This window comes from Grus americana, chromosome Z (genome assembly GCF_028858705.1).
Source record: "Grus americana isolate bGruAme1 chromosome Z, bGruAme1.mat, whole genome shotgun sequence".
Lineage (NCBI taxonomy): Eukaryota > Metazoa > Chordata > Aves > Gruiformes > Gruidae > Grus > Grus americana.
This window is the reverse complement of record NC_072891.1, coordinates 64,696,714-64,724,064: the sequence shown is the minus strand read 5'-3', so window position 1 is coordinate 64,724,064 and position 27,351 is coordinate 64,696,714. Positions and strand designations below refer to the sequence as shown.

At 37.3% G+C, this 27,351-nt stretch overlaps 1 protein-coding gene across 3 annotated transcripts in view; it reads left to right on the top strand.

The window, feature by feature from the left end:
- Nucleotides 1–27,351, top strand: part of MCC (MCC regulator of WNT signaling pathway) — a 224,358-nt gene that overhangs the window by 16,441 nt on the left and 180,566 nt on the right. For all 3 annotated transcript variants that reach the window (XM_054809546.1, XM_054809545.1, XM_054809547.1), the window contains exons 2-3: nucleotides 8,061–8,308; nucleotides 22,765–22,976. In XM_054809546.1, coding sequence (XP_054665521.1) covers nucleotides 8,074–8,308; nucleotides 22,765–22,976 — 447 coding nt within the window. In that variant the 5' untranslated portion in view covers nucleotides 8,061–8,073. The remainder of the gene's footprint in view (nucleotides 1–8,060; nucleotides 8,309–22,764; nucleotides 22,977–27,351) is intronic.

Genomic DNA, 27,351 nt, shown 5'->3' with positions numbered 1-27,351 from the left:
TTACTTCAGAATCTGTAACTTTAGTCTTGCTTTACCTCTTCCTTTAAAAGATAACATGGAAATGCTGAGTGAGTCTATCAGGATGTTCTACACCTGAGATAGTAATAGCTTCTGTGTGGTTAAACCATCAAAATTAGTAATATTTGAGGGAATTGGAGAATCAAAAAAAAGTATTTGTATATCAGACGGTCTGTAGAAACTAGTAACTGCTGAGATTGTGATAAAGGTAATGAAATCTCATGTTTCTGAGTGTAAATTGATTAGAGGAACAGAAATTTCTTTCTTGTGGCCACTGCTAGTTCTGGAAATTCTTCAGAAAGCATGCTGACTAAGAACTAGTATGGATGACTGTCTCCTTTCCCAGTCTACCGGACTGCTATATCTGCTAGTGAACTTTCCTGAATTGTTTTTCTGTTTTGTAAAGTCAAAACATCTATCAGGCCTTAGGTGGAATGCAAAAGTACATAAATTCTCCCTCCAGCACCACATGTAGGTGAGGACATTGTTTTAATCAACTTTTACAGATGGAGTAGTGGACATAGTCTTCTAGTCTAGTAACCTTTAAAAGTGATCTTTATATTTGGTGCTTACCTTGAGATGCTTCGTTTGCCAAAGATCAAGGTGTATTACAGAGGGCTTCTGTAATACACTTTCTCTGTTGCTTATGCATTCAGGGTATATAAGATGGCTTTGGAGTTGTAGTGTGTTTCTCCTGTTGGTACAGATTGAGAAATAAGCATTTTGTACAACCTGCTTCATGTGATGCTTAGGACATGTTATCTAGTAATTTCTTTCGCCATCTAAAATTCTGATAGAGGTTATCCACTACTGTGAGCAAAAGGTGTCACTCTGTGAGCCTTCTGGAAGTTCTGGCTGAAGATTGAGCTCAGTGGAAACCTACCTGTACTTTGTTTTGCAGTTGTTGCTAGCTGTTTTCTCAACTTTCCTCCCAAAACTTTACATGAAGTATTGGTCCATGTAGTCTTTGTGATGTTATAATTTATAGGCTGTGTATTTGTACTTACTTCCAGTTGTAAGAATGAGATCATTAGATTTTATCTTAAAGTTTTTTCACTGATGGCCAATAAAACGAGTGAGCTGGAGGACAGCTTTTTTGATACGGTTTGTTAATGGATGAATTTGTGTGAGGTTTGAGTATTGGTCAATGTGATGGAATTCCACTGTCAGTTGAAGATCTTAGCATCTAAGAGAGTTGCCATAGGTCCCGTGTCACAAAGGTGAAGATGTGATTGCCTGTCCTGGTAGGACAGTGAAGAAAATAAGCAGGCTGTCTTAATGATACAGGTAAATTGGAGGGTAGTTTGGCTCTGAAGGGTATGGTGCTGTTAGTGGCCTAGTGCTGGCTTATCTTCATCTGTTGTGAACTGGTGTGTGGAGCTAAGTAAACAAAAACTATTCCTTTATTATGATCAGTTTTGGGCTGGTTTAACTGCCTGCTGAGACAGCCCTAGTGGAGGCAAGTGTGGGGAGACAGGTGGGAGAGTGAGATCATAGCTTGTGACAGCAGCAAGCTGACCTACTGTATCCCAGATTCTTGCGTGTTTGTAATGGAGAAGTAGAAAACAGAGCAAAGGAAGCTGGCAACAGACTATTTTGGGAAGCCAGAATGATGGGCAGGAAAGAGGACTATAAAGATAGAATTTCCAGAGTAGAAAGCTTCCTCTCATCTGGAGGGAAGCTGATTGGCAGTGCAGAAAAGATTGGTAATTTGTGGGAAATCTTTGGTTGGCAGAAAGAAGTGAGGTACTTCTTGGAGGATCTTATTTGAGGTAGGTCTAAATCAAACACTGGTGAAGAAATAGGCAAAAAGTATGTTTTCATTTTGGTTGCATCCTGCTTTTATGCACTGTCTCAACTAAGAGCAGCTTTAGAATTCTGCATGCAGCACATGTCTTAGGAATTTAGACTGTTGTTGCCTTTGCTAGAGCAAATCCCACGTGGTGAAAATCCTGGAGGAGGGTGTGCCTAAGGTATGTAGGAGTCTTGGTCTCAGTTGCTTGTCTTCAGGCTTCATGAAGGCAGTGACACCATTGTTTGCCTGCAGTTGCTTGTAGAAAAGTCAAAGCTAGGGAGCTGGTGTAATTCCATGATTTAAGCAGTCAGGGGCTTGACCTGCTGTGAGAGTCGGAGCAGATGGGCACTGGGTGAGGCACAGAAACCAAACACAGCAGTCTGGTAAGTGTCCGGCAACGGGTGCTCTGGAGGTCGGTGGCTACACCAGGGAACTAAATTAAACACGCTCCTACCAATGATAAAAGTTTTCTAACTCCAATGATTCCAGTATTTATTTTATATCTGCAACTTCTTATTGCTTCATTTCCATTGCCACAGAGTGCTCAGTTAGGCAGTCCTTTCCACGTTAGTCCCTTTTAAATTTCAAATGGATCACTGTTTATCTACAGTATCTGTCTAGAAGCGACTCACAACACAACTGCGTAGAACAGGTTTTCTTACATTGTTTATTTACTCTACTTGCCTCTAGCAAACTTGGGTGCATCTTTAATTTTGACGTTCTGTCTTCAAAGGTATTTGTGCACCTAGACTGAAAGTTGCATGAGCAAAGATTAAGTGTTTCCAGGCAAAATGACCATACCTTTTTAGTAGCTGAAAATTGAAATAGTTTTAAGTAAACATATAGTTGCTCTTGGTGTTACATAGTGGCTGTAAAACCATCCCTATGAGACTTCTTTTATAAACACAAGACGGAAAAAGAACAGGAAAATTACTCCACTGGTTCTGTTCAGTCTCAGAGCCAACCCCTTACAGGTATTGTGCAGTGTGCATGTATGCTTACCTAGGTAGTTCCTCATGCTTACCAAAGCAATAATCAAAACAAGGTAAAAGTAAATACAGCAGAGAGTATGGCTGTTTTAAAAGGAAAAAGACTATGTTACCAATCCTGTTTTGGTGTCTGACAGAAGTTTCACTCATTTTAAGTTTGATACTCCACTTATTTAAACAAACAAAAACAAACAAAAAACCCAAATAAAAAAATAACAACACCCAAACACTTTTATGTTGTAGTTTTTAGAGTATGCACATGTATGCTTGATTTATATGTTTAATTTCCCAATATTATTATAGCATACAGTATGTATGACAGTATTTTTGTATTTAATTTCTCTTGGGGGAGAAACTCTAAATGTTTCAAATATATATCAAGTTATAAGTTAAACTCATTTTTTGATTGTTAGAGAAAAATCATGTGTTTTTAAACTGTGTTAGTAGGAATTAAGAGTTCTTGAAGGATTGGTGTGGTAGATGAATGACTAAATAATTAGAACAGATAGTGACAGAGTAACCTGATGTTTTCCTGTTAAAAGAACAGTTTATTGTGATGGCAGGAGTTCAGCTTTACAGCTTCCTTAGCTTGCTTTCTGGATGTTTTCAAAATGTATGTATCAGTGACTGGATAGCTAACATATCCTTAAAACCTGTTACATGGTACTTCTGTTTTTTGAGAGTATGTTTTTCCAATGAAAGTGAAATTAATTCAAGGTTTAATTAAAAGATTATATTTAAGCAAATTTTTTTTTCTTTTAGTGTTGGACTCCTTAATCTAAAAATATTCCAGATCATTAATTTTGCAGAAAGGTTTTAGTATTATGTAGCAAGATTGCTGATTCCAAAACATCTTTCTGATTTGTGGAATGAAAAATAGCTTAGGGTGTTTATTCTTGCACTGATGACTGTTAATATATATTTTTATGTAGAGTTTTTTACATGTTTGGGATATAGTTTATTGAGAGTGTTAACAGAAAGTGATCCTATGAAAAGTCCAGGTTGGGTTTTGTTTTTTGTTTTGGTTTTTTTTTTTAATGTGAACTGCTACAATTTCAATTTTGTTGTGATTTATGCTTTGGTTTATTTGATGTCTGAAGAGCTAAAGTTTAACCACAATTGAAGTAATAAAGCTGAGTATCTAGATTCTGATTTCCACTTGTGTACCTTGGGCAAAACCCAGGAGGGTTACTGAAGAGAAAATAGGGCACAAAAAGTGAAATTAAACCTTACCAAGAATAAAAACATTCTAAATATTTTAAAATATTACAAATTACAGTATTCATAAACCTAACTAGTCCTGTAACTCTTACCTACTCTAATCCTGTGGGGTTTTTTAAAAACTTTGACTATTCTGTGTCTTCCAGTTGTTTGGGGGTTTTTTCCCAGTGCTCATCAGCTTAAGGTAAGCAAGTCTGGTTTGTCATAAGACAAAGAAAACAGTTCTGTAACAGGGTGCCAGGTGTTCATATGTTACACGTTAGCTAGTACTTTCAGAGCATCCGAGTAGGTTTAAATGCCCAACCCTTTGGACTCCGAAAAATTCCTACCTTTGAGTACAGGTGAGAATTCATTTGAAATATGTTTAGGTGGGTTGAGTGGGTTCTCTAACATAGAGACTTCCTGTTCCCAGCTGTCTCCTGTGTGTCTGTCACCATGAAAATGGATCCAAATTTTGTGGTAGTTAGTAGAAAGATGTCAGTTAACTCCCACAGAATAGAGAACATTTAGGTTTAAGAGCAGATGTACTGGAATTACATACCTCTCTCTGCCAAAGATAAGCTTTCGTCGGTATTGAACTCGTGTCTTAGGAGAGACTTTTATAGTCATGTTGATTTTAACAGTTGAATTAAAATAGGTGGCTGGACTATTTTATGAAGAAAGTTATTTTCATTTAAAAAAGAGGATTCTTTGGTTTTGTTATCAAGCAGAAAGGCCATACCTGCAGTAGAAGCTTCTGGTGTCTGTGAAATTCTGTGAATTTTTTGTTCCCACATATTTTATTTTTGTTACATTTCAGAATGCTTCTAAGACAATTTTCTTTTAAGGCAACTTGAATTTTCAATTAGTTGTGCTTCTTAACATGTAGATATTTACATACTGCAGATCTACACAGGAATCTTTGTAGAATTTAAAATGAAAATGTTGTTCTTAAATAAAAATCCTTTTAATAATGTTTGTAGATGGAGGTTAGGAAAACTGTTGTAATTTCAGATTGCATGATGTGCTCCAAGTAAATGAAATCTATTTTCAGTAGTGCTGGTAGTCCTCAGTTACTCGAGCAGTCTCCAGTTTACTGGGTTTTGCAATTCATTACATTTTTTCTTGCGCCTCTATAGGTTGCTTCAGGCAATGTCCTCAGGCTGCAGATAGTAGAAATGATACTCAGTTTGTACATGCATAATAGGAGAGAAAGCTTAGCACCTTTTGGCTGTTGGGAACTGGATACCTGTTTGGAGATGTCCTTTGCACGGGCTCTATCGAGATGAGGCTCTCACTTGTGGCTGAGAGGTCTGTGTAAGGCATGCTGAAGCCGCTGGCTGAATCGCTCTACACTGCTTCTCCTGATACGTATTTCAAAATTAGCAGTCCTCTGGGGAGTCCCTCAATCTGTGGTGCTATAGCTGATCTGTTGTAGAACACATGTAGACACGGCTTAATTGTATCTGTCATTCCCCTTGTAAAAATTTGAATGCTTTGTCATCCTTGTTTTTCTTTGCAACACCCTTGTGAGGTGTATTGTTGTCCTAATTTTTAAAAATGGGGAACTGAGACATGCTACAAATTATTTCCATTGACCAGATTCAAAGCTAAGAGCAAAACTCTGACTAAAATTTTAATTGCAAATATCAATCACTTATATTTGGCCTATGTAATGTAATTTAATTATCTTATAATAAAGTTATTTCTTGTCATATGTGTATATTTATGGGTTTTATTTATTCTTTGCTAAAATACATGGTCATAATGTAATTATTACTACATCCCAGTTTTATTGTAAATATCTCTGCCAAGAAGTCTGTTGGGGCAGCTCTGGACTTCCTGCATGGAAGAGACTTACAAAGCTCCACCCATTGTGCAACTTCTTTCTGTAGAATAGATGGACCTCGATTGTGATAATAAATTACTTTACTGTAACTGTTCATGCAAGAACTTTGGATATTTCACTGTATCCTGTTTTCATAGAAACCTTCTGAATTATGTTCAGATATTAGTAATGAAATAATAACACTGCTAAGTGTGCTAATAATTCATATAATACTAATATTATTACACATTTCCTTTACCTTCCTCTTACAGAAAGGTTTTGTACAACATAAAAATAAGCAATGCTTAAAAGAAGCCATGACATATTCATACTATTTGTGATATGAATCAGTGTGGTAATATTATGCAAACCAACTCAAAAAGTGTTTAAGAAAAGGTTGGCAGGAAAGAAATAATGAAGTGTGAGAGTGGCAAAGTCATGGTAATTTTTTTAACTTTTGAAATGAGAGAGAATGGGGCACTGAGAAGATTTTGATAGTATAGAGCAGCTGTTGCTTCAGTTCTGAATGAATTGGGTTATCCACATTTTATTTAGGATGTGATCAGTTGTCATTTGACAAATAGGTATCCACCTTCCTTCAGTTGCTGGAAAAGCTGTTTCAAGATTTTGTTTTCTTCTCTCTCCCCATGCCTCTTCCTCTCTAAAGGGAGATAGGGCTAGGTGGGAGACGAACAGGAAGAAAAGAGGATGAAGGAGGGTCTTTTGGCTGTCCCCTTTTTTTGGTGGCTTAGTATCTCTGAGTAGCAGCAGAATGAGGCAGGCCTGAGTCTATCAAATTCGTCTCCTGCTGTTTTTGAAAACTATGAGCATCTGGAAAGGAGCAGAGTTGCTTTCTCTGTGTGCTCAGGAAGATTATTTGGTCTGGGTTTACAGCTGCAGAGTTGTGTTTGACTAGGAACAACAGTGGGGGTTTTAGTGGCTTACATTTTGAAAAAAGGCAGTATGACAACATCTTCAAAAAAGCCCTCCCTTTTCTGAGGGATTGATTTAGTCTCTGATGCAGCAAATGACTGAGGAATTTCACTGAGCTGCACATCCACCACTGTTGGAGAATATCAGGTGTTTGTCTAATAGTCAACATTCATATCCAATTAACATCCAGTACCTTCTTTCCTGTTGTTCCCTGAGTAGACTTGTTAATGGTTATCCACCCTTCTTTATTTAGTTATCAACTTTTGAATTATGATTTTTTTTTACCAACTGCTACTGTCGAGAATTCTTTCAAAATACTTAATCTTACCTCAATTTTGAAAAAGCAAAAAGAGTGGTAGGAAACATACCCCTCAGAGTATTTTTTCCTGAGACTAGTTTTATACCCTAAATTAAGCCTCAGGTATATTCTTGAGGTTCTTGTGTTCACATAAAATAGAAAATGGGATTGGTCATAGTATTGCTGACTTTTTTTTGCCTGAATAGTGTGTTTAGGGTTATTTGCATGTGTCTGTCCTAAGAGAACATTGCATAAATTTTTAAATGTGTTGTATGCTGTAAGTATCTTCCATGTAGATTTGGTTGCAGCTGTCTTTTGGTCACTTGCAGTTGGTGCCAGAGTATTTTTCATAGTACTGCCCTCCTCTCCCTTTTGTGAGCTTCATTAAACAATTGAACCAAGCAAGCTGCTTAAGAGGTTTTGTAGTCAGCATGTTTGGAGACAGGCTTGAAGCCAGTTAATTGAAATAGTATTTCTCTTTTCTTTGTCCTTTATATTAATTTCCTCTTTAGCTTACTGCTGTTCAGTGGCAAAAGAAATTTCCTTGGCCTGTCCTGAGTAAAATGGATATTTAAGTAGCCATTGATCTAGTCAGGAGACATTTACTTAAATTCTTATGTCACTTTTTCAGAAGATACTTTGAAGATTAACACAGGATTCAGCTCTCCCTTGTATCCGTCTCTGCTAGTAAAAGTGTTAATAGTAGCCTGAAAATAGAGGTTAACATTTAAAAGAAAAAGTTCCTTTCTTTTCCATAGTCTTTCTGTGTTGTAATTTCTTGCCAACCTCATGGTTCCTGTGTTGCGTTGACAAAAACGATAGTTGGCTTATTTGTTTTAAATGTCTGTACATTAATGCATTTCCAGATTAGACACTGTTAGTATTTCTTTTCTTCTAAACTAAATTGTTGTTTTTTTTCTTCTCTGTTCCCACTTCTCCAATCTTTCTTCTACTTCCGTCCTTCCCCCGTCCCCGTTTTCCTGCTAAAAATATCCTTAGGAATGACTTGCTGATGGTGTGCCGCCAGCTGAATATGGAGGAATCTGTCGCCGAGATCATGCACCAGCTGGGAGCAGATGAAAATGGAAAAATTTCCTTCCAGGATTTTAGTCAGTGTCGCATGGAACTGGTACGAGAAATCAGGAAGGAGGAAGTGGAGCTTTCTGTGAAGTCGGATGACTCTTGTAAAAAGAAAAAGTTAAGGGATAGGATAGCTTCCTGGCCAACTAGCAGCAATAACAGTTTAGGTAGGTATGACTTTTGAATGTCCTGTTGGTGTAATTTAACAAAAAACGAACTCCAGGGGTTTTGTTACCCATTTTACTGGCATCAGGATTTCCCCTAAGGGGCCTTGTGAATATGCTTTGGCATAATTTCATCATATATTAGAGTGCTATTGTAACCGATGCAGTCTGGTCATCGGTATGTAGGCTCGAATGTGTGCAGAACATCCTCTTCTAATAACCCTAGTTGCACAAGACAACGATCTTTCTTGAAAGGATAAGACCTGCGGAGCTCAGCTGGTAACTGAAGATCCAGCTCTTTGTTGTCTGTAAAGCCCAGACAGACAGGTAGGTAGAAATATTAAAAACGAGAAGTAGTCTTAGTCTTTCATCTTTCAGATATAATACACTGTAGGAATGTGGATGCTTCTTGGATGCTTTAAAAATCATTCCACTTAGCTGGGGATCTGGAAGTGCCTTGTGATTTAGGAAATACAAAACTTGTCCTTGCCTTTTGCCCTCCTTCCACCCAGGAAAAAAGCCTAACAAACCAACCACTAAAAAAAGCCCTTGCTATGCCTCGTACAGGAACATGGGATGTAGGAAGGGATTGTCTGTGTCATTGAATCCAGTCTTTGATAACAGTGTGATCAATCAGCATTAGATCAGAAATGTTAACACCTACAAAATGCTTCCTTTCACCCTGTAGCAAATGCAAGAGACGAGAGGACACAGCTTCTGTGGTCAAAGATTCCAAAATGTTTTGTGGAAAAAGCTGGGGATGTTGTCAGTGCTGTAGCTCCCTACAGCAGCTGCATGCTAGCTAAAACATGACTGCTGGCCCATGATCTGGAATTCACCTGCATCCGTGCTTCAGAAGGCGGCCGTCAACCTTTGATTGTATTTAGTGAGAGCTGTGTCCCCTCAACCTTTTGTTTAGACTACGTGAGCATACATACTTTTTCAACAAGAGATGCTCCATTAGTCATCTCAATAGTCTTTCTTTGTGTATGTCCTAAATGAAGTTAGGAATATTTTTTTACTGTCAGATATACTTCATACATCTTCCTGGAGAGTTTGCTTATCTGTGTTCTGGCTCCTCATGTAACTGACCTGTTGTCAGAGTCCAGTTCTCTCTGACCAGGTTCTTTTAGATATTCCAAATGTTAAGCATGACACCCTCCACATCAGAATTACTTATCTGAACATAGTTGATGTTACATGGGATTTAGCAGAGCGATACAAAACATATGGAAAACAAATACAAATACAAGTTACACCTAGCAATTGCAATACACGATTCAATCACAATACCAACGTAGTTCCCATTACCAGTCTCTCTCATATGTTCACCATCACAACACTGGATGTCCCCAGTCTTGTGGAGAAGACATATGTGGGTTGAAGCCAGCTCAAGCCCATTGCTCTCTTTTAAATTCTTTTATTAGTTGTTTATGTCTTTATAGTCTTTATGCTGTGCTGAGCCACACATACACTTGCCTGTTGCTGGCCTGGCTAACTTGGGGAGACATTCACACTCTTTTAATGAACACAGGGAGAAACCTTTCCACCACCAGCTGACCCACTCAGCTGTTGATAGCTGTTTATCTAAAGCAAAGGCCACTTTTGGGTCTGCTTGGTGTTGAGATCAAGTCAGCTTCTTTGCAATAGCTGCAATCAGTCCCAGCCCGCATTTGTTCCCTGGGGTTTGCAGGCACATTGCCCTGGCCAGGAGACTCTGACCGCCTTCCATGGTAGGGGTTTACCAGTCAGTCATACCTGTCTTTATTTTTTCAGTAGTCAGTCTCCTAGAATGTAAAACTGGGTGTGTGTTGGTTTGGGGGATTGGTTTTGTGTTTTATTTATTTATTTTGGGGGTGTGGGTTTAGCGTGTTGTTCTGTCTTCTAGTCATTCTGCACATGTTTTTGGCTGGTCATCTCAGGCATTCAAATTTTCCTTGTTTGCTTTGTATCCTTGGTGAATTCCTTATCTTCTTGCCTTTTAGATTGTACTTCTCTCTCACCAACCCATCATTGCATGCTCATTGGCTTTTCTTTTTGGCTTCTCAAAATAGCAAATCTGTTTCGTAGCTCTGTTTATTCTCTACCTCATTTCTTTTGCTGTGTTCATAGTCATATTTTGTTGTAGATGTATTTCATTGTTGTTAACATGTCCTCTGTTTATCCTTCTTCCACATGTATTCTTGAATTGCAAGATGATTAATTCCATAGTTTCTATGCCCATTTCTCCATCACTGTCTATACTGTATCTTCATAATCCTTGGGCTCAATTGCATTTCCAGCCCATGAATCTCTTCCAGGACCTGTATCAGAAAACACACCAAAACCAACATCGTGCCTAATACCTTTTTTATTGGATTATGGATGGTGTGTGTTCCCTAGATCATATAATTGTCTTCTGCTTCTGTTGGCTGTTTTTTCAATGCTGCCACTGTTGTATTTTCCTGCAAAACAGAAAACTACTTCTGCCTTCAACCTGTTATACAAAGTTTCCCTGTTTGCTGAGCAGATTTCTGGCAACTTGAGTTTTAAAATCTTCTTTCTTAGATAACCAGCCTAATAATTATGGTTTGTAATAATCAAGGGTAAAAGATAGATCCTAAGCTTTACCAGAGAAAGGTCTGCATTACAGTCCCAAAATGTATCCCAGAAAGAAATCTTACTAATTGATGCCAAAAAATAGTCATAGACGAACATTGAAATTTGTTAATCTATACAATTCAATCCCTACTGTGTTTTCTTATTTTCCACTTTGTTAGTTGTACAAGAGCAATTTAATGAATTTTTAAAGTTCATGAGTGAATTCATATTTCTTTTCATAGTTTTTTTTTTCCCAAAAGTTAAGTCCAGAAGACCTTTGAATTTCCTGCCTTGGTATATTTCACTCTGTGCTGATGAAGCCTGACTATTTTGCTGTACTGTGTTTTTAAACCTATAAGGAATTCATAGTTTTTGTACTTGTCCTGTCTTGACTCTTGCAGATTCTGTAAGACTTTTTAATAATTAGAGAACATATGGAGATGCTCCCCCATGTAAACAAAAAACAGAATGGGAGGAAATAATAATAATGAGCATTTAGAGTGCAACTGGTTTTTATTTGGTTGTAAAAGAAAACTATTATGGCAGCACTGTTCAAGATGTTCTACAGATCTTTTTTTAAAGAGCCGAGGAAACACCACTAATGTATTTCTGTGATACAAACACTGCACAGAGTAGGAACATAATGAGAGCTAAGGAATTAAACTTGCAGTCAAGCTTGAATTATGATCTGCATATGCTTCCATGGCTTTCATGTCTTTGAGGGCTCACGTATGTACTTGTTAGTGATCAAAGAGTTGATTGTATTATAATGACAGTTTGCTATTGCTTTCTAAACATTGTTTAAGACAAGAGACATCATCATCTACAAATTCAAACAGGAACTTGGTGAATGTTGGTTTTTTTTATCTTTCTATTTGGACAAAGAACACTGTTTTTAATAAACATTTTCAAAGATAGTATACAGGGCATTTTTCAAGACCAATTTCTACATAATGTGTCAGCTGCTGATAATCCTTGAAAGCTGTTATCATTTATCCATGTGGGGTGCATAAATTACAAAACTTCAAAATTCATTCGAATGCCACTGAGTAGCAGGGGTCCTGGTGATCTGAAGCAAAGCATCCAGCCTCTGTCATGGACATTTTTACACTGTGAGTTTGTATGTAATTGTGCAGAGATTACTAGTCAGACAGCATTTTGTGCAGGCTTTTCTTGTAGCTGTTCACAATTTCTTAACAAAGAGTGCAAAAATATATGCATATATCTAAATAAAAGATTATCTTTGCTACCTGTAATTTTTGCATTTGATTATAAAGAAAATAACTGGGGAAAAAAGGTCCTAAGAAATAATTACATCTAAATGACTATTGAACTTCATCTCACCCATCATTTTTTATGACTGATAAGTTTATTCTAATAATTTTGCCCAACAAATGTTTCTACTCCTGTGTTTCCAGGCGGGATGCAGAAATAAGGAAACTGGTTGACTCCCTTAGTCAAGGTACAGGACTCAGGTTTATTAATACTCAGTCATATGTGTGCTTAGTAAGCCAAACCTGCATCTATATCTACCATCTTGACAATCAAATGAGTGTATAGATTTAAAAGTTTAATCTTTTATTCAAATGCATGAAAAAGGACATTTTTCAGGTTATTAGAATGATGCTTTTTACTGCTTGGATATCTGCAACTCAAAGCTGTTATAATGTATTGTAGTTCTTAATCTACACTATTAATGTCGATGGGAGCTTTAACAACAATTTGCAAGTAATTATCAGTAATTCTTCTAGAAGTGAAATGGAATGTGGACTCTGTTAATATTCTTCTGACCTTGTTTAAAATAATAAAAATTAATAAAATAACTTTTGAAAGTGCTGCTGGCGTGTTGCAATGACCATATGCTACCTGACTCTTTAATATATTCTTTCAGTAGGGAATACAGGAAGAATATCAGTTAATGATCAGGTCTGTGGGTCCTATTTCCAGTTATGGAGACTGAAAGCCATGATGGGTAAATAAATCTGTGAATCATCTAATGAGTGAGGGAAGTAGATTGCTTGGCTAATGAGGGCCTATAATACAGCAGAACTACACCTCTGATGATTTAAGGCAGAAAGTTGCTGGAAGAGTTGTGGCTTCTGTCAGGTTTTTCAGTGTTTTATAGCTTTATATGTCTTATGTAAAAGCTAGAGTTAGATTTATTTATACATTATATAGATTTGTCTAGCTCTTTACAGGTAATTAGCAAATTGCTATTTTTTTCCCATGATAGTCTATTTCTAGTACCCATTGGTTTTGAGGATGAACAAGAAATGGTACTGTTTATTAGTAAATTCTTTCTTTAGACAGGTGAATGGTTTCCTGTCCCACTGAAAGCTGCATGTATTTAATGATCTGATTTCATATTCTAGATAAATAGTTGTGAATACCAGAGTCCATAAAGACTCTTTGGCTGTAGGTCAGTAGTTAGTAATTAATTCATAGCCAATTCCCCGGTTCTCTTTACTGAAAATAAGTCCCTTGAAAATTTGATATGAAAATTTATTTACATTGTAGATCAAGCATGAGAATTAATCAAAGGAATGGTAGAAATCCAGCCTCAAATTAAGCTTATGGGTAAAGATGAGAGGCAGGCCAGCTGGGGCTGAAAAATCATTGCTTTTGCTTTGCATTAATTCCATGGTTGATCTTACTGCAAATTAGTTACTTTCAAGAAACTGATGCAATGATTACATTTATTGATGCTATATTTAATTTAAAACTGCAGAGCTCATATGGACTCAAAGGTCTGCTGCAGATTTTCTTGATATTTATGAGCAAAGTTTCACCTTAGATTTATTTGACTGGAAAAGGTGTGAATATCTGCTAGGACAAATTTAACTGCATACAAACTTAAGTGTAAGTGGTTCAGTTTATTACTTTTAAATATTCTTTGGATACTGCTGTCTTTGTGCAAAGCAGTAGAATATAGGTAGTTACTCTTTTTTTTTTTTTTTTTTTTTTTTGGTAAAGAAATGTAGAGTGCTAAGCTGTATGAGCATGAACATGGATTTCCAAGGGACTTGTAATTGACAGCTGACTACTCTTATTAAAACTGCAATGTATAGTGTATGTTAAACACCAGTGAATCTACAAAGGATGGAAGTCATCCCTGCAGAATGCGTTCTCTGGTGCTTGATAGGGCAACAAACTTGGCTGAAGCTTTCTTAGGGTTTGAATATTTGTAAAATGGAAGAACAGCTTAACTGCACTAGAGCAGAGGTTATTCTGAACTGGTATCCTGCCTTTTAGTGGTGAAAAGCAAATGGTTAGAGAAGATAACAGGAATTGGGTGAGCGTGTAATGATGCTTCCCTATTAAATTTCAATTCAGTGACTTTGAACGAGAGACATTCGCACTTGTTCACACATGCATTGCTTGCCTCCCTCTGTAATACTGTCTTACAGAGCTGAGTGATCTTCTGGTGGTCTTCAGCATTTGTCATGTCCTATAGCTAGGAGTAGCACAGCTTACCATTTTGTTGTATGAGGAGGAAACTCTTTTTCCTGACTCTCTTCTGTGTCTATGTTTTTTTCCCCTTTTTTTTTTTTCCCCCTCCCCCTGGTGTGTCTAATCAAGGTTGAGCATTGCATTACTGCTGTCCATGCTGCTTGGTCAATGCCTGTGGTAAGACATGCAACTGTGCCTTGCTATATGGAGTGTGGAACTGGGTTACAGATCACTTCATCACTTCTGTCCCCATTTATGCTTTCTACACAAACTCTGATAAGCTTGAGAAACCAAAAGGGCATAGCTGGGATTTTTTTGCAGGCCATACTTCATTTGGCTCGGGGATGAGCACTGTGATACATCCCACTCTCTAGCTTTTGTAAAACAAGGATGCCTCTCAGCACGTTTCTACTTGCCCTCTCCTGACTTATGTGGTGACATGCTCTTCACCCTGCCGGCTTCTAATATCACTAGTGTAGATCTGACATACTGTGATTCATAAAACAGCAAGCAACAAAATGACAATGACAGACAACAAATTCAGGATATTTTGTTTGTTTGCTTTGGTGCACATAAATTGAAGTTGCATCCAAATTGAGATTGTCTTGAGTGGAAGATGATCCAGGAGGGAAGCTGATTGTTCACATATGGAGAAAATTGCTGTGTGAGGGGAAAATAACTTTTTTCACAAGTACAGTGCATACAGTACAAATACTGTACTTGGTATGTTGGAACTTCATCTAGCCTCTGTATGGTTTCAAGTTATTGTCTCCCTTACTATAAATTTCAAAAGAAATACTAGATTGAGTTCCTGAGTGAAATGCTGTTGTTAACCATCAGTGTGCTGGCAAAATTTAGTTTGATAATCAAATAACACCGGGGTTCTAGGAGACCTGGGTTTCTAGACTGTTGATAAGTTAGTCCCATCATCCATTTCTTGTGTCTGAATAGAGGAAATGATTGTCAGGTCTCGGTGATAAATCATTTCAGATTCAAGGACAGGTGTACAAAGGTGTCATGGATAGTGTGGGGTGTTTTTTTTCTTTTTCATCATTTCTTATATTGCCAGTACAAGTCTGCTGGCAAGCACTGAAACCACAATAGTTTACAGATATGCATTTCTATAGTAATTGAAATAAATTTGAAGGAGGTCATTTGACTGAAATTCCACAAATATTTGTTAATATGCATGGTTTGGGCTACTAGTTTAACAAGCCCAGCTTCTTCATCCACAAAGGTGTGTTGCATGGCTGGGAAAATGTAAGAATTTTTTTCTTTCAGTAGACACATCACTACATGTTTTACTTTCTCAAGGCTTTATGAGGAATGAGTTACCTGATAAAAACTTTGATTGTCTGGTTTATGGTTTGGTTTTTTTTTTCTTGGCAAGCCCATTCTTTTATCTGTCCTAATTTTCATGTGGGCATTCAGTTTATTTCTTTCTGAAGGTTTTAGGTAGTTTTTATACTTGGTAAAAATCTGCTCAGAAAAACAGGTCATGGAGTGTAAAAAAAAAAAAAAAAGAATCAAAAGCCTTAAAGAGATGCGAGCATTACTTTAGTAAGTGAGAGTGCTGGTTAAGTTTCAAACTGTTCTAATTTCTTTAAAAGTACACGTTCAGTATTTCCCAGATTTACTCTATAGTTATACCCTATAGTGAGTCTGGCAGCACAAAATTCCAGAATTTCTGAACTCTGAATGTACCAATATTGAGGATACTTCAGTGAACCTGAAATACAATTGAGGTTTCATGACAATTTGAAGAAACATAGCAGTAGAAAGTGAAAATGCTATAACCGTAGTTCAGGGGAGATGAAGTGGGATCTGACTGCACTTGGCAGACATACTACACCATACCACCCTTAGGATGTGCACCTATAACTGTGCATGAACCTTCAGTGGTCATTGAGAAATATAACTGGAGAAGATTTATTTTACTGAGTTATATCTACAAGAGAATTCTTGTCTGTTGTATTAGTTTTATATGTTCTCAAAGATAAATAATTTTACTTTCATTCAAATCTTGATTTCTTTTTCCCTTTGTCATATTTTCTTACCAAAAACATTATGCTCTAGATTATTTGTTTGATGCTGATGAGTATTTTTGTGATCTCTGTAATGCTTAAGCATGTGCATTGTATTGTGTGTTCCTAGTACTAGTAAAGGCATATAAAATGCTGCTCATACTCTTTCAAAGTACACTTGCTTGTCTTGGCATAATATCAAAGTGTTCTGGAGCTTTTTGTTCTTTGAGGGTTTCAGAAAACACTAAGTCTAAACCAAAATTATCAAAGGTAACAGCTGCATTTTTCTGAGAAGTCCAAGGTGTTTCTTTTTTAGAGCAAAAATCACTGATTTATTTTCCTCTTAACTGTTTCATGAAATTAGATGTATCTCCCATGGAGCAAGTTGCCTTAGTTGGCATGGGGTGTTAGCTGTGACTTCCTTCCCTTTGAGCTTGTTATCCTCCCTTCCAATCCCAAGGAGAATAGGACTGAAATAACATAGCTTAGCACAGTATCTTCTATGCAGTGTTCATCAAACATAAGGCTACTGAGGGAGAAACAAGACCTAGAGAATGATCCTACAGACCCCCTTGTTTTAGAGATTCCTCATTTCCCATAACTGCTTCTCCCGTTGCAAATTATTTACTTCTAGGTCATTGGAGAAGAGTTGCAAAAAGTTCTGATGAGAACTTTCTCTAGGACTGAATGCCGAGTTGAGAATGCATTTAAAAATTATGCCTCTGCAGACTTTTTAAAAAAAAAAAAAAAGCTGTTTTATTCTGAATTCTAGAACTTGTAATAGAGGTTTAACAGACAGCTCTGTGTATTGTTAGATAAACTTTCTCACCCACCTGTGCATGCAAGGATCAGTCGTTATCATCACTCTGTTGCCATGCTATCATTCATACTGTTTTGTCATCTGATGGGAAAAAATAAATAGGTTTTAAAGCATGTTTCCTATTCAACATGAAAGAGTTACTCTAACTGACAGGCTTCAGACCTGTTACAGGTGGTAACCATGGACATTGAAGCTGGAGCCTTTGGTTTTTGATTCCAGTAGAGGAGCAGTTCCCTGACTTGCATAGAGCCTTTTATGGTTGTCTTGTGGTTTTAAGTAGAGACCTTTCCAGACATAAACAGTTCTACCAGAAGGTTTTTGTGAACAAAAAAGCCGTCCCTGCTTCCTCATTAGTTTTCTGTAACTCTTCTGGGAAAAATATCACAGACAGCAGGATGTGAGAAAAAACACTTGTTTTCTAATGTGTTACGGAGTCACATGATGTTGTGCAGAAAACGATGCAAACAGTTTCCATAAACTCCAAATATGACTATAATTTTGACTTCTTTAGTCAGATTGGCTTAGTATAAAGGTGATCCCTCTTTGGAGCATAGCTTCTCTTCAGTTGTTTTGATTTACTATACTTCATGTGTTGCTTAAGCAATAGGAGCACTTTTCAAGTTCTAAATTTTCTTTAGACTATATTTGGCCCTTGTAATTTTTTGCATCAGCTTATGGGAGTTGAATGTCTAAATGTCCAAAGGCTTATTCTCTGTTCCTCTTGGTTTCCTGCCTTACCCCCCTTTTTTATAGTTAGGCATATTCCTTGCTGTCTTACTCAGCTTACTGCCGAGTGCAAAATGACCATTCTTTGTTCATGTTGTATGTTTTCCCCTTCATTTAGTGGTGCTCTTACCTCCAAAAAACATTATTACTGAAGTCAGTGGAGAGCTTTGAAATGACTAGTGCTTTTAGCAAATCTCCCTGTTGCCTTTATTGAATAATAGAATAAGTGCTCAAAATTCCCATTCTTCTTCATAGGTTTTCACATTTTAACTGTTGAATGAAAGATTAGAAAGAAAAAAAAAAAAGCTGAAAAATAGCCATTCTTCTGATAAGATAATGCTTTTGGAATACAGAAGGATTCTGTCTGTGGTCAGTCATAATCTGAATTTTGAATATTAAACAAAATGTAAGCAGAAAAGAGAGGAACTGTCTGGCTCGCCTTAAAAAAAATGCAGAGTCACTGATTGCCTAAATCTATAACCTGTTTATGCCTATTGAGTGATCCAGTGTGTAAAATGAGATGGTAGAATCAGATGGACCATGTCTCCAGGAACTGTTGTATGTAGTAAGGCATGAAGAAAATATTTTAAAATAATTATGCAACTTCTGATTACAAAATCATGGCTGATTGAAATAGGTTTTGAGACCAGAGACTGACACTGAACTGAGAGGACTTAACTCTCTGCCCAGTCAGCAGTAAAATCATCATATTCTAGAATGAAATTTTTGTTCTTTGAGGGTTTTAGAAAACACTAAGTCTAAACAAAAATTATCAAAGGTGACAGATGCATTTTTCTGAGAAGTGCACTGTGCCCAGTATGCATATAAGTTATATTCTGTGTTAAATGTCAAAGCTCCTCAAATAAGTTTAAGTAACTAAATGTCACTGATACCTCATGGAAAACAGTCATTAGACTTTGGATCTCTGCTGTTAAGACTCTCCTCAGAGAGTGAGGTGTTAGTATGTGACCTAGAGGCTGGTTCTGCTCATAGCATCTTACAAGGGAATTGATTAAAGTTACTTTAAACAGCTTTAGTAAAATTCACCAACTGAAATTTTATCTGTGATTTTGGAATCTTGCATGTGTCATCAAAGTAAACTGTCCTTTGTTTTTCTTAAATGTGATATCATATGTCAGAGTTTAAGTAATTGTAAATTTTAAGGAAATAAGTAAAAGCTGGGGCTGACTAAATGAACAGGAATACCTGCAAAAGACAAAAGCTTTAAATAAAGGTTTCAGGCAAGATTTAGGTTGCCCTGCTGTGGTTGACCTGACTGCTGCTAATGTATCCACATATACTCAGATGCTCTACTCATCTACTCTACAAAAGGCTAGAAACAAAAATTTCTTGTTTGGTACTGAATGTTTGCTATAATGTGAATTTCACCCAGAATTAATTACAGGTCAAGACAGGCAAGTGCTAGTAGTACTAGGAAGGCAATTAAAAGAATACTTGTGTACAAGCTTATGTAGAATCAGAAGCTGTTACACTACACTTTTAGAGAAGTCTGATGTATTCATTCAGTCCAAAAAGGATTGATTTAACTGTTTTACTCTGGAATTAAAATGTTACTTATATGATTTGAAAGCAATCATATGCTTTTATATTACTTGGCTGATACAAATATTGTGCAACTATTTTTTTCCTTTTTCCTGGGAATTTTCATTATAATTTTGTTTCATTTAATACATAAATTTCGTGTTTCAAATAATGGTAAGTGTAGAGCAACAAGGGGAAAACTACTGTGGGATGTGTGTAGTTCTGTAAAGGCTAATTCTTAAACACAGATATAACTATAGATTCCTAGTTATCAGGTTGGCTATCAGCTTTTGGTGTGCTGTCATACCTAATGATTCCTTCTTTCTGGTTACTACTTTAAGAGCAAGAGCTGTATGTTAATTCCTGACTGAATTTTCAGTTACAACTGAAATCTCAGTTTTGAAAACTCCAGGATTTTGCTGCAGAGCTGAGACTTGAAAGGTGCACAACCCAGGAGGACAGCATCTTAACAGCCAGAGTTTTAGAATCTGTTGGGAAAATAGCGGGCAAATTTACAGATTAATCACAAAATAAAATACTGGAAATGCCTTCATGCATACGTTTTAGTATGTATGTTTTAAATCAGGAGTACAGAGTTGAACTTTTAAGAAAACTTGGGTTAAAAATAATCACAATACAGTAGTAAAAAAACATTCTTTCCTGGACCCATCTGTGACTGACAGGTGAGTTCTGAGCCAGCTGAGTGTTTTAAGTGCTTCCAGTCTGACAGCAGATGGTGCAGTCTATTGAAGCCACTTGAGTCCTCAACAAAGCTACTGTTGTTAATTGAATGAATGTGAAAGCTCTTTTGCAGAACAATGTTGTTTGAATAATAGAAATTGAGTGCACACGCTCTGCTGAAATATGTGCCAGGAGTATCTGTATGATGCAACCAGCTCTCTTAATTCTGGGGCCGTGCTTGTGCAGATAGAGTTGTTTCCCGTGTACTTGTCAGGCCTGGGAGATGGCCGAACTGATCCCGTCTCCCTCAGGCACCTGAGATGTTTCTGGGCTGCTGTTGTTTTTGCTGTACGGTATGCTGTAGCCACAAGAGGGCAGATATACCTAACGCTGTGCATCACTACTCGTAGCACACTACACACAGTGTAAATTATTGCTGGTAGCAGTATCTTAGTTCAGCTCTGTTGGAGAGCTTGCAGCATGTAGCTAGATTAAGTACAGTGGTGCATGCTCTTGGTGTAAAAGTAATTGAATTAATCTTTGTTACCTGTACCTGTGGTAATGAGTCATGGTAATTATATTAGTATAAAATGTAATTCTTTTTTGTTTTGTGTTATTTTCTACTTACGTATTTAAAGACTAGCATATTGTCATTACAGTAAGGCAGAGAAACTACCTATGGGTTTCCTAAGTTGCTTTGTCATGCATAACTGCTTTACACAGTGTTAGAGCATTGACTTAAAGCTTCAGATTAGGTCTTGCTTCCTGTCTTTGTTCCCTTCTGGCTGGTTTTCTGTTTGCACTTCTGCAGCTTCAACTTTCTTGGCAAGAGGGAGGCATTCTCCTAATAGTTCATTATGCAGCTTATTGTTTCTCCCTGGCATTGTACTGAATAAGTAATAACCACTGATTAGTAAATGCTCAGAATGCTAATGAATATTTGAGAGAGCGCTAGCTCATAAAAAGGAAAAGCTTTCAAGCTAATAGAATGGCATTACAGACAATTACTTATGGTTTGATGATTGCATGGTGGATTTAAGAGTTTTGCTCTAGTCTGTAGGTCCAGATTCTGTTCTGACTTTTCTGTTAACTTCAAATGTGGGCTTGGACAAGTCACCTAATTGTTTTTAATCTTCATTGTGCTACATATGAAATTTTACAGTGCTCCTCACAGTTATTAAATAATCTGGTGTCTACCATGGAATGTTTTGCCATAGGAAGTTGTTGAGCCTAAAACATAACAAGATTTTAAAAGAAGTGAGACAGTTGTATGGGAAGCAAAAGCACCCAAGGATGAAGTAGTTACTGGTAAGAAAATTTTGTTAAATTTGTTGTAGGATTTAAGCCTGTCTCTGGCTGTAGGGAATTGGAAGAATTGTACATGGAGAAACAGCAACCCTACTGCTTCATGATACAGAAACTTTCTCTGAAGCATTCATTGTTTGTCACTAGCTACATGATCATATTCTTTCATTGACTTGTAATGAAACACCTTGTGGTTGATGTGTCTCTGAAACTTAAAATGAAACAAGCAATCCTGAGATGATAAGAAAGGCAGTGGTGACATAAAAAGTGATGAACCGTACAGCTAAAAGATTCATACATTCCGTTGGCATTCTGTAGACAAAAAGAGGTGAAATATGGTATTCCTCTTTTGTTTTTTCATCAGTGCTGCTTTTCAATCTGACATAGTAACTGACATTTTCTTTCAGGGGTCCTTAAGCTATTGTAAATTATACTGGTTTTAGTCTATACTAAATAATGTATGCAAATTTTTTTTTCCTTGTGAACCTTGTAATTTCGTAAATGATCTGCGCATTGAAAATTTTATTACTTTTTTTTTCTTTCTGACATTGTCAGCATGTGCAAGATGAAGAGTAATGGTGGTGGAGCTGTTTGGTTTTTTAATTTCTGGGAAGACCAGCAGGCTTGTTCACATGTCTGCAGTGTGCCCTGGCAGCCAAAAGGGCCAACAGTGTCCTGGGATGCGTCAAGCACAGCATAGCCAGACAGTTGAGGGAGGTGATTGTCCCACTCTACACTGCACTGATGCGGGCCCACCTCGAGTACCATGTGCAGTTTTGCGCACCTCAGTGTAAGAAGGACATCAGCCTACGGACTGTGTCCAGAGGAGGGTGACCAAGATTGTGAAAGGTCTTGAGGACAAGACTTAGGAGGAGAGGCTGAGGTCACTTGGTTTGTTCAGCTTGGAGAACAAAAGGCTGAGGGGTGACCCCTTTAAAGTCTACACCTTCCTCCCTTAAGGAGGGCAGCAGAGGGGGAGGTGCTGATATCCTCTCTCTCGTGACCAGCGATAGGACACCAGGAAATGGAATGAAGTTGCATTAGGGGAAGTTCAGATTAGACATTAGGACAAGGCTCTTCACTGGGAGAGTGGTCAGTCACTGGAGCAGGCTCCCTAGGGAAATGGTCACAGCACCAAGCCTGTCAGAGTTCAAGGAGTGTCTGGATGACACTCTTAGTTCTATGTTTTAGTTTTAGGTAACTCCCTGTGAGGTGCAGGGAGTTGGACTCAATGATCCTTATGGGTCCCTTCCCGCTTGAGATACTCTGTGATTCTGTGTGTTATTTATACACAGTCCATACTAGAATGTTTTTCCATTGCTGCATTTCAGGTGCCTTGTCAGGAGCCAGAGAAAGCTGGGAATATGATTCAGGAGCAAGAGACCTTCAGAGTCCAGACCTCCAGAGTCATTTTACACTGCAAAAGGTGTTGGAGTATGGTGGAAGCAATATGACCCAACAGGCTGCTCTGCAAAGGCTTCTAGCTCAGGCCTCAAATTTTAGCAACTCTGTTGGAGGAAGCTACTTAGAACTTGCCAACACTGTAAGTGCATTTTGCCTCTGCTTTTAAGTTTTGTATAATTTTTTTCTTGTTTTTCTCCAAATCAGCGCATTAATTCCGGTCTTAGAGCCTTTGAGCCTTCATGGAAACAATGCTGCTGTTGCCTTTCATTTACCAGAAAACCAATGTGATTTTAGCAGTTGCTAGGTGTATAGTGTTTCCAAAGCTTGTATAACTGAGTTTCATGAAAAAGGATAGGAGTCTGTGAGGAGCCAAACTGAAGTTCTTAATGTATACAATTTAACAGAAGAAGAGTTGCATCTGAAAACTTCCTACCAATTAATTTTTTTAAGTATGGTGTCAGATTGTTCAGAAGTGTTGTGCAGAGAAGTTCTTCCCATGTTATTTCATTACTGCCCACTAAATTGATAATTGTTTTAAACCCTTGGTGTGCTAGCACTGTGCTTTCTTTATTTCTACAGGCAAGAACTATTCTCTGTTGTAAAAAACATGTAACTCTTGAAGGAATAGGGTGTTATTTTTTTGCTTTCCCATCAGTGTATTGGGATCAAGTTTGTGTTTTAATTTTAAGCCAGGCAGGTTATAAAAGACCACCCATTTTGTAGCGTGTTTCTGATTTATGTTGCACAGGAGTTTAAGTGGAAAAGTAAAAGATGCTAAAATGAAAGTGAAGAGTTTCTCACTTTTAAAATAACTGTTTATTGGCATGCTTGACTTTGATGAAATAGACTCCTAGTTCATAGTATCATAGGATAATTCAAGCTGTAAGAGAACCTCAGGAGATGATCTAGTCCAACATTCTGCTCAAGACTCACTGTCTAATGAAAGTGATTGCTGGCTTCATTATTTGAAAAGAAACTCATAAAAAATACTCTGAAAGTGTTTTCAAAAGCCTTCTAAGTTTTATTTAAGTTCCTGAACATGATCTGATACAGGACCTAACATTTCCATATGCAGAGTAAATATATGTAGGTATTAAAACCTATCTAAGGAGGAAAGAGTTCAAGGAAGTTGACAGTTCCTTAAAGAAATTGTGTCCTCATTTTCCATAGGAACGATAGTAGGGGATCAACTGCAATAAATCATAAACTCTTCGATCTTCTATAGACAGAAGCACATGCACACTGGAAAGAGTGGAAAACGAGCAGGCACATGTATTATAAAGAGGGTAAGATGGAGGACCTGGGGAATTATAGGCCAGTTAGCAGCTTTATTTATATGTTCCAGTAGTTTTCTGGAAATGTGAGTGGTTTTAAGTGAGTAAGAGAGAACATGTAGATTTGTGAAAGAACAATCATATCCATCCAATCTCATGTCTCCTTTAACAGAATAGTAGACTTTGGAGATAGAAGAGAAACTATAGATGTGTTTTTTCAGTAAGACACCTGACCCTTCCTAGAGTAATGTTGTCATCATCAAGGCAAGAAACATCATCTAAATGTTACTAGAAAGAGGTGGATATTGAACTGGTTTGAATATCATGAGGCACTGGTTTTTTGAATATTTCCTGAGCTCCATTCTGTCCTGTGTTCTCTGACTTGTATGAAAACTCTGCCAAATGCAAATCAAACCATACTGGGAAAACAAATACTTCCCCACGCTGAAAACTGCTCTAACAGTAATCCATTGAAAAAGTGCAAGTCTAGGTCTAAGGAAGATGGTGAGTGAATCAACATACAACTTCCTGTTAAGTTACACATGTTGCATAGCCTTGACTGACTTGCTTAAAAATTACCATTTTGGAAAGACATAAGCCGTTTCGCACATTTGATTATTTCAAAGGATGTAGAATGCACTTTAACAGAAGTTTAAGTAGAGCTGCTTAAGACCAATATAGCTGTGCAAAAAGAGTGGCTTACGTGCTTTTATTTCTGGATTAGCAACTATGAGTTGCTGTGTCCTTTTTGGATCTGGAGTTCATTCAGGTTTCAAGGTGGGTATGTGTTAATACGTCCTCTGTCTATGCTTCTGGCTGATGATGGTTCAGAAATGATAGGCTTTGGCAAACCTGTTGCACATCTGCAAATACGAAAACACAGGTGTGCAGTGCTATTCAAGAATGCACAATGTGAAGGCTACTGCATTGCTATGACATGTAGATATCTTAAAAATAAAATTGCTGAAGGCTCCTAAGAAATAAAGATCCCCAGGTATTATGGCTTTCTTTTTATTCCCATCTCTAAATTCCTTCTATACTTACTGTCATGAAAGATGCCTGATCTTTGTTTTAAAAAGCATCTGTTATACTTCTGCTTTTAAATATTCTTTCTATGGTCTTTTAAACCATATTAGAATCAGCATGTACACGAATATAGTAACATCTCCATTTGACTCCTGAGCATTGGTGTCATGGGTCATATGCAAATTTTTGCTTTTACTTTGTGAAAACAGAGAGAGAGAAAGGAATGGGAGAAAATGGAGAGAATGGTTTACTTTGTTTTACACTACTTACATTTATTCCCTTTACTGAGGGGCATGCTTACCGCAGTCTAAATTTAGAGTCTTTAAAGAGATAAACATAGCCTTCTTAGAGCTGTGATTTAATATGGGTACTTCCTTCTCTGTCTGTCTTAGATTGTTTTACCTAAATGCACTTGCCACAAGGACAAGCTGAGCTCCATTGCATTCATTCTCAGAAATGACAGATCTCAGCTGGTTTTAATTCAGGGAACTCTTCCAGTTGTACACAAGGAACTGGGCAGACTCCTTTGTACTGTAACCAGGATTACTTAAAAAAAGCCTGATGGAATTTAATAACTGCATTTCTCCCCTTTGGGAGTTGATTGTATTTCTTTTTGTAAAGCTGTGTAATAGAGGGAGAAAGCTTTAAAAATAGACTCTGTGTGGACATTTCTCTCTGTAACTCTAAATGCTCCTGAAGTTAACGAGAGAGGTTTATCTTCTTCACAACACTTACAAAAAAGCAGAGCAGGGCCTTTCTGTGTTGTCCTGCTACCAGGTGAAGAGTTCCTGGCAGCTTCTCCCAAATGCATCTACACAGGCCATATGGACACATTCTTGAAAGCAATGTTTTTTACATTTCTTTGTAGGTGTTTAGACTTTAGACTCAAAGCTCTAAGAAAGTAACTGTTGTATGGGTGAATATAAATCAGGTAGGTGCTTTCTGCTTAGAAGTCATGTGAGCACTTTGAAGTGCTTTTCCCTATTGGAGTGTCAATTCTTGTTATTTATTTTCCTATTTTTCTTTCTGACAGCCTTCTTTTGATTTTAAATTGTGCAGTCAGGCTAAAGACATCCCTGTGGTGATTATGTACTTCTACAGCATAGATTATACTCCTCAGTCAGGACAGAGGGTCTCCATGCCGCCCTTAACATTTATATTTTCCATTTGCAAAAGCTAAATGAACATCGGTCCACTAGCAAGTTGCTTAGTTTTTATAAAGTGATTTTTTTAAAGTATTTTTGAAATCCTGTGAATGTACAGCTCTACAGAGCTTTATGAAAACATAATACCTGTTCTGAAGCATTACTCCTATTCCTTCCCAGGAGCGATACAATTTTTTAAAAAATGCTGTTTGAGATTTAACCATTCATAGTCATTGCATATGCTTTTATCTTTTCAGTTCACATTTTGCTGTGTTTTGGTTTATTAATACATGCTCAAATTCAGCTTTTGTTTCACCTGAATAATTTATTCTGTAGTCTTTATAGGGTGTGTAACTCTTTCAGTGTTTTTCAGATTCACATTTTTACACCTAAATATTAAGAACACATTTCCCTTTATAGTTCTTCACCTTGGTACCAATATTTATGACCAACGTATTAATCTTTAACATGACCTGTCACTACTTACTGATGATATACCTGTTTGCGCCAGAAGATTAGATACCACGGCGAATATCTCTGATGGGATGTGTTCCAAATATAATCATTTATAAGCTTGGTCTATATTGCATTGGCATGTAAATAATACAAATATTCTTCATGGATAGGAAAGAATTCAAGCATTTCAAAGGATTTTTTTGTGCATGTGCGTGTTTGGGAGTTGTTTTTTATGTGTACTTGAATCTTCAAAGTTGGACAAGAATCACTAATGTGCTTAGTCACATAACTGTAGTGAAATAGCTGATTCATGTGGTGTCACAGCTGTTCACCTCCCAGGTGGCCATGCGATGTGGATGCATTCCCTGTGGTACTATCAGGAGGGACAGCACTCTGTTATAGGACCTGTAGAATTGCTGTTCTCTGAAAACATCGCACAGGGCAGCATCTTGATATGATAGGCATATTTCACATTAGAATTCCAGTGAAGTTTAAGCTGAAGCAATAAGATTTGGATATGTTTAATTCCCTTTTCATATTCTCCTTGCACATGATCAAAATAGTCTAGATTAACTTGATTTTTAGTAGAATGTGTGCATGTGAATGCTAACAC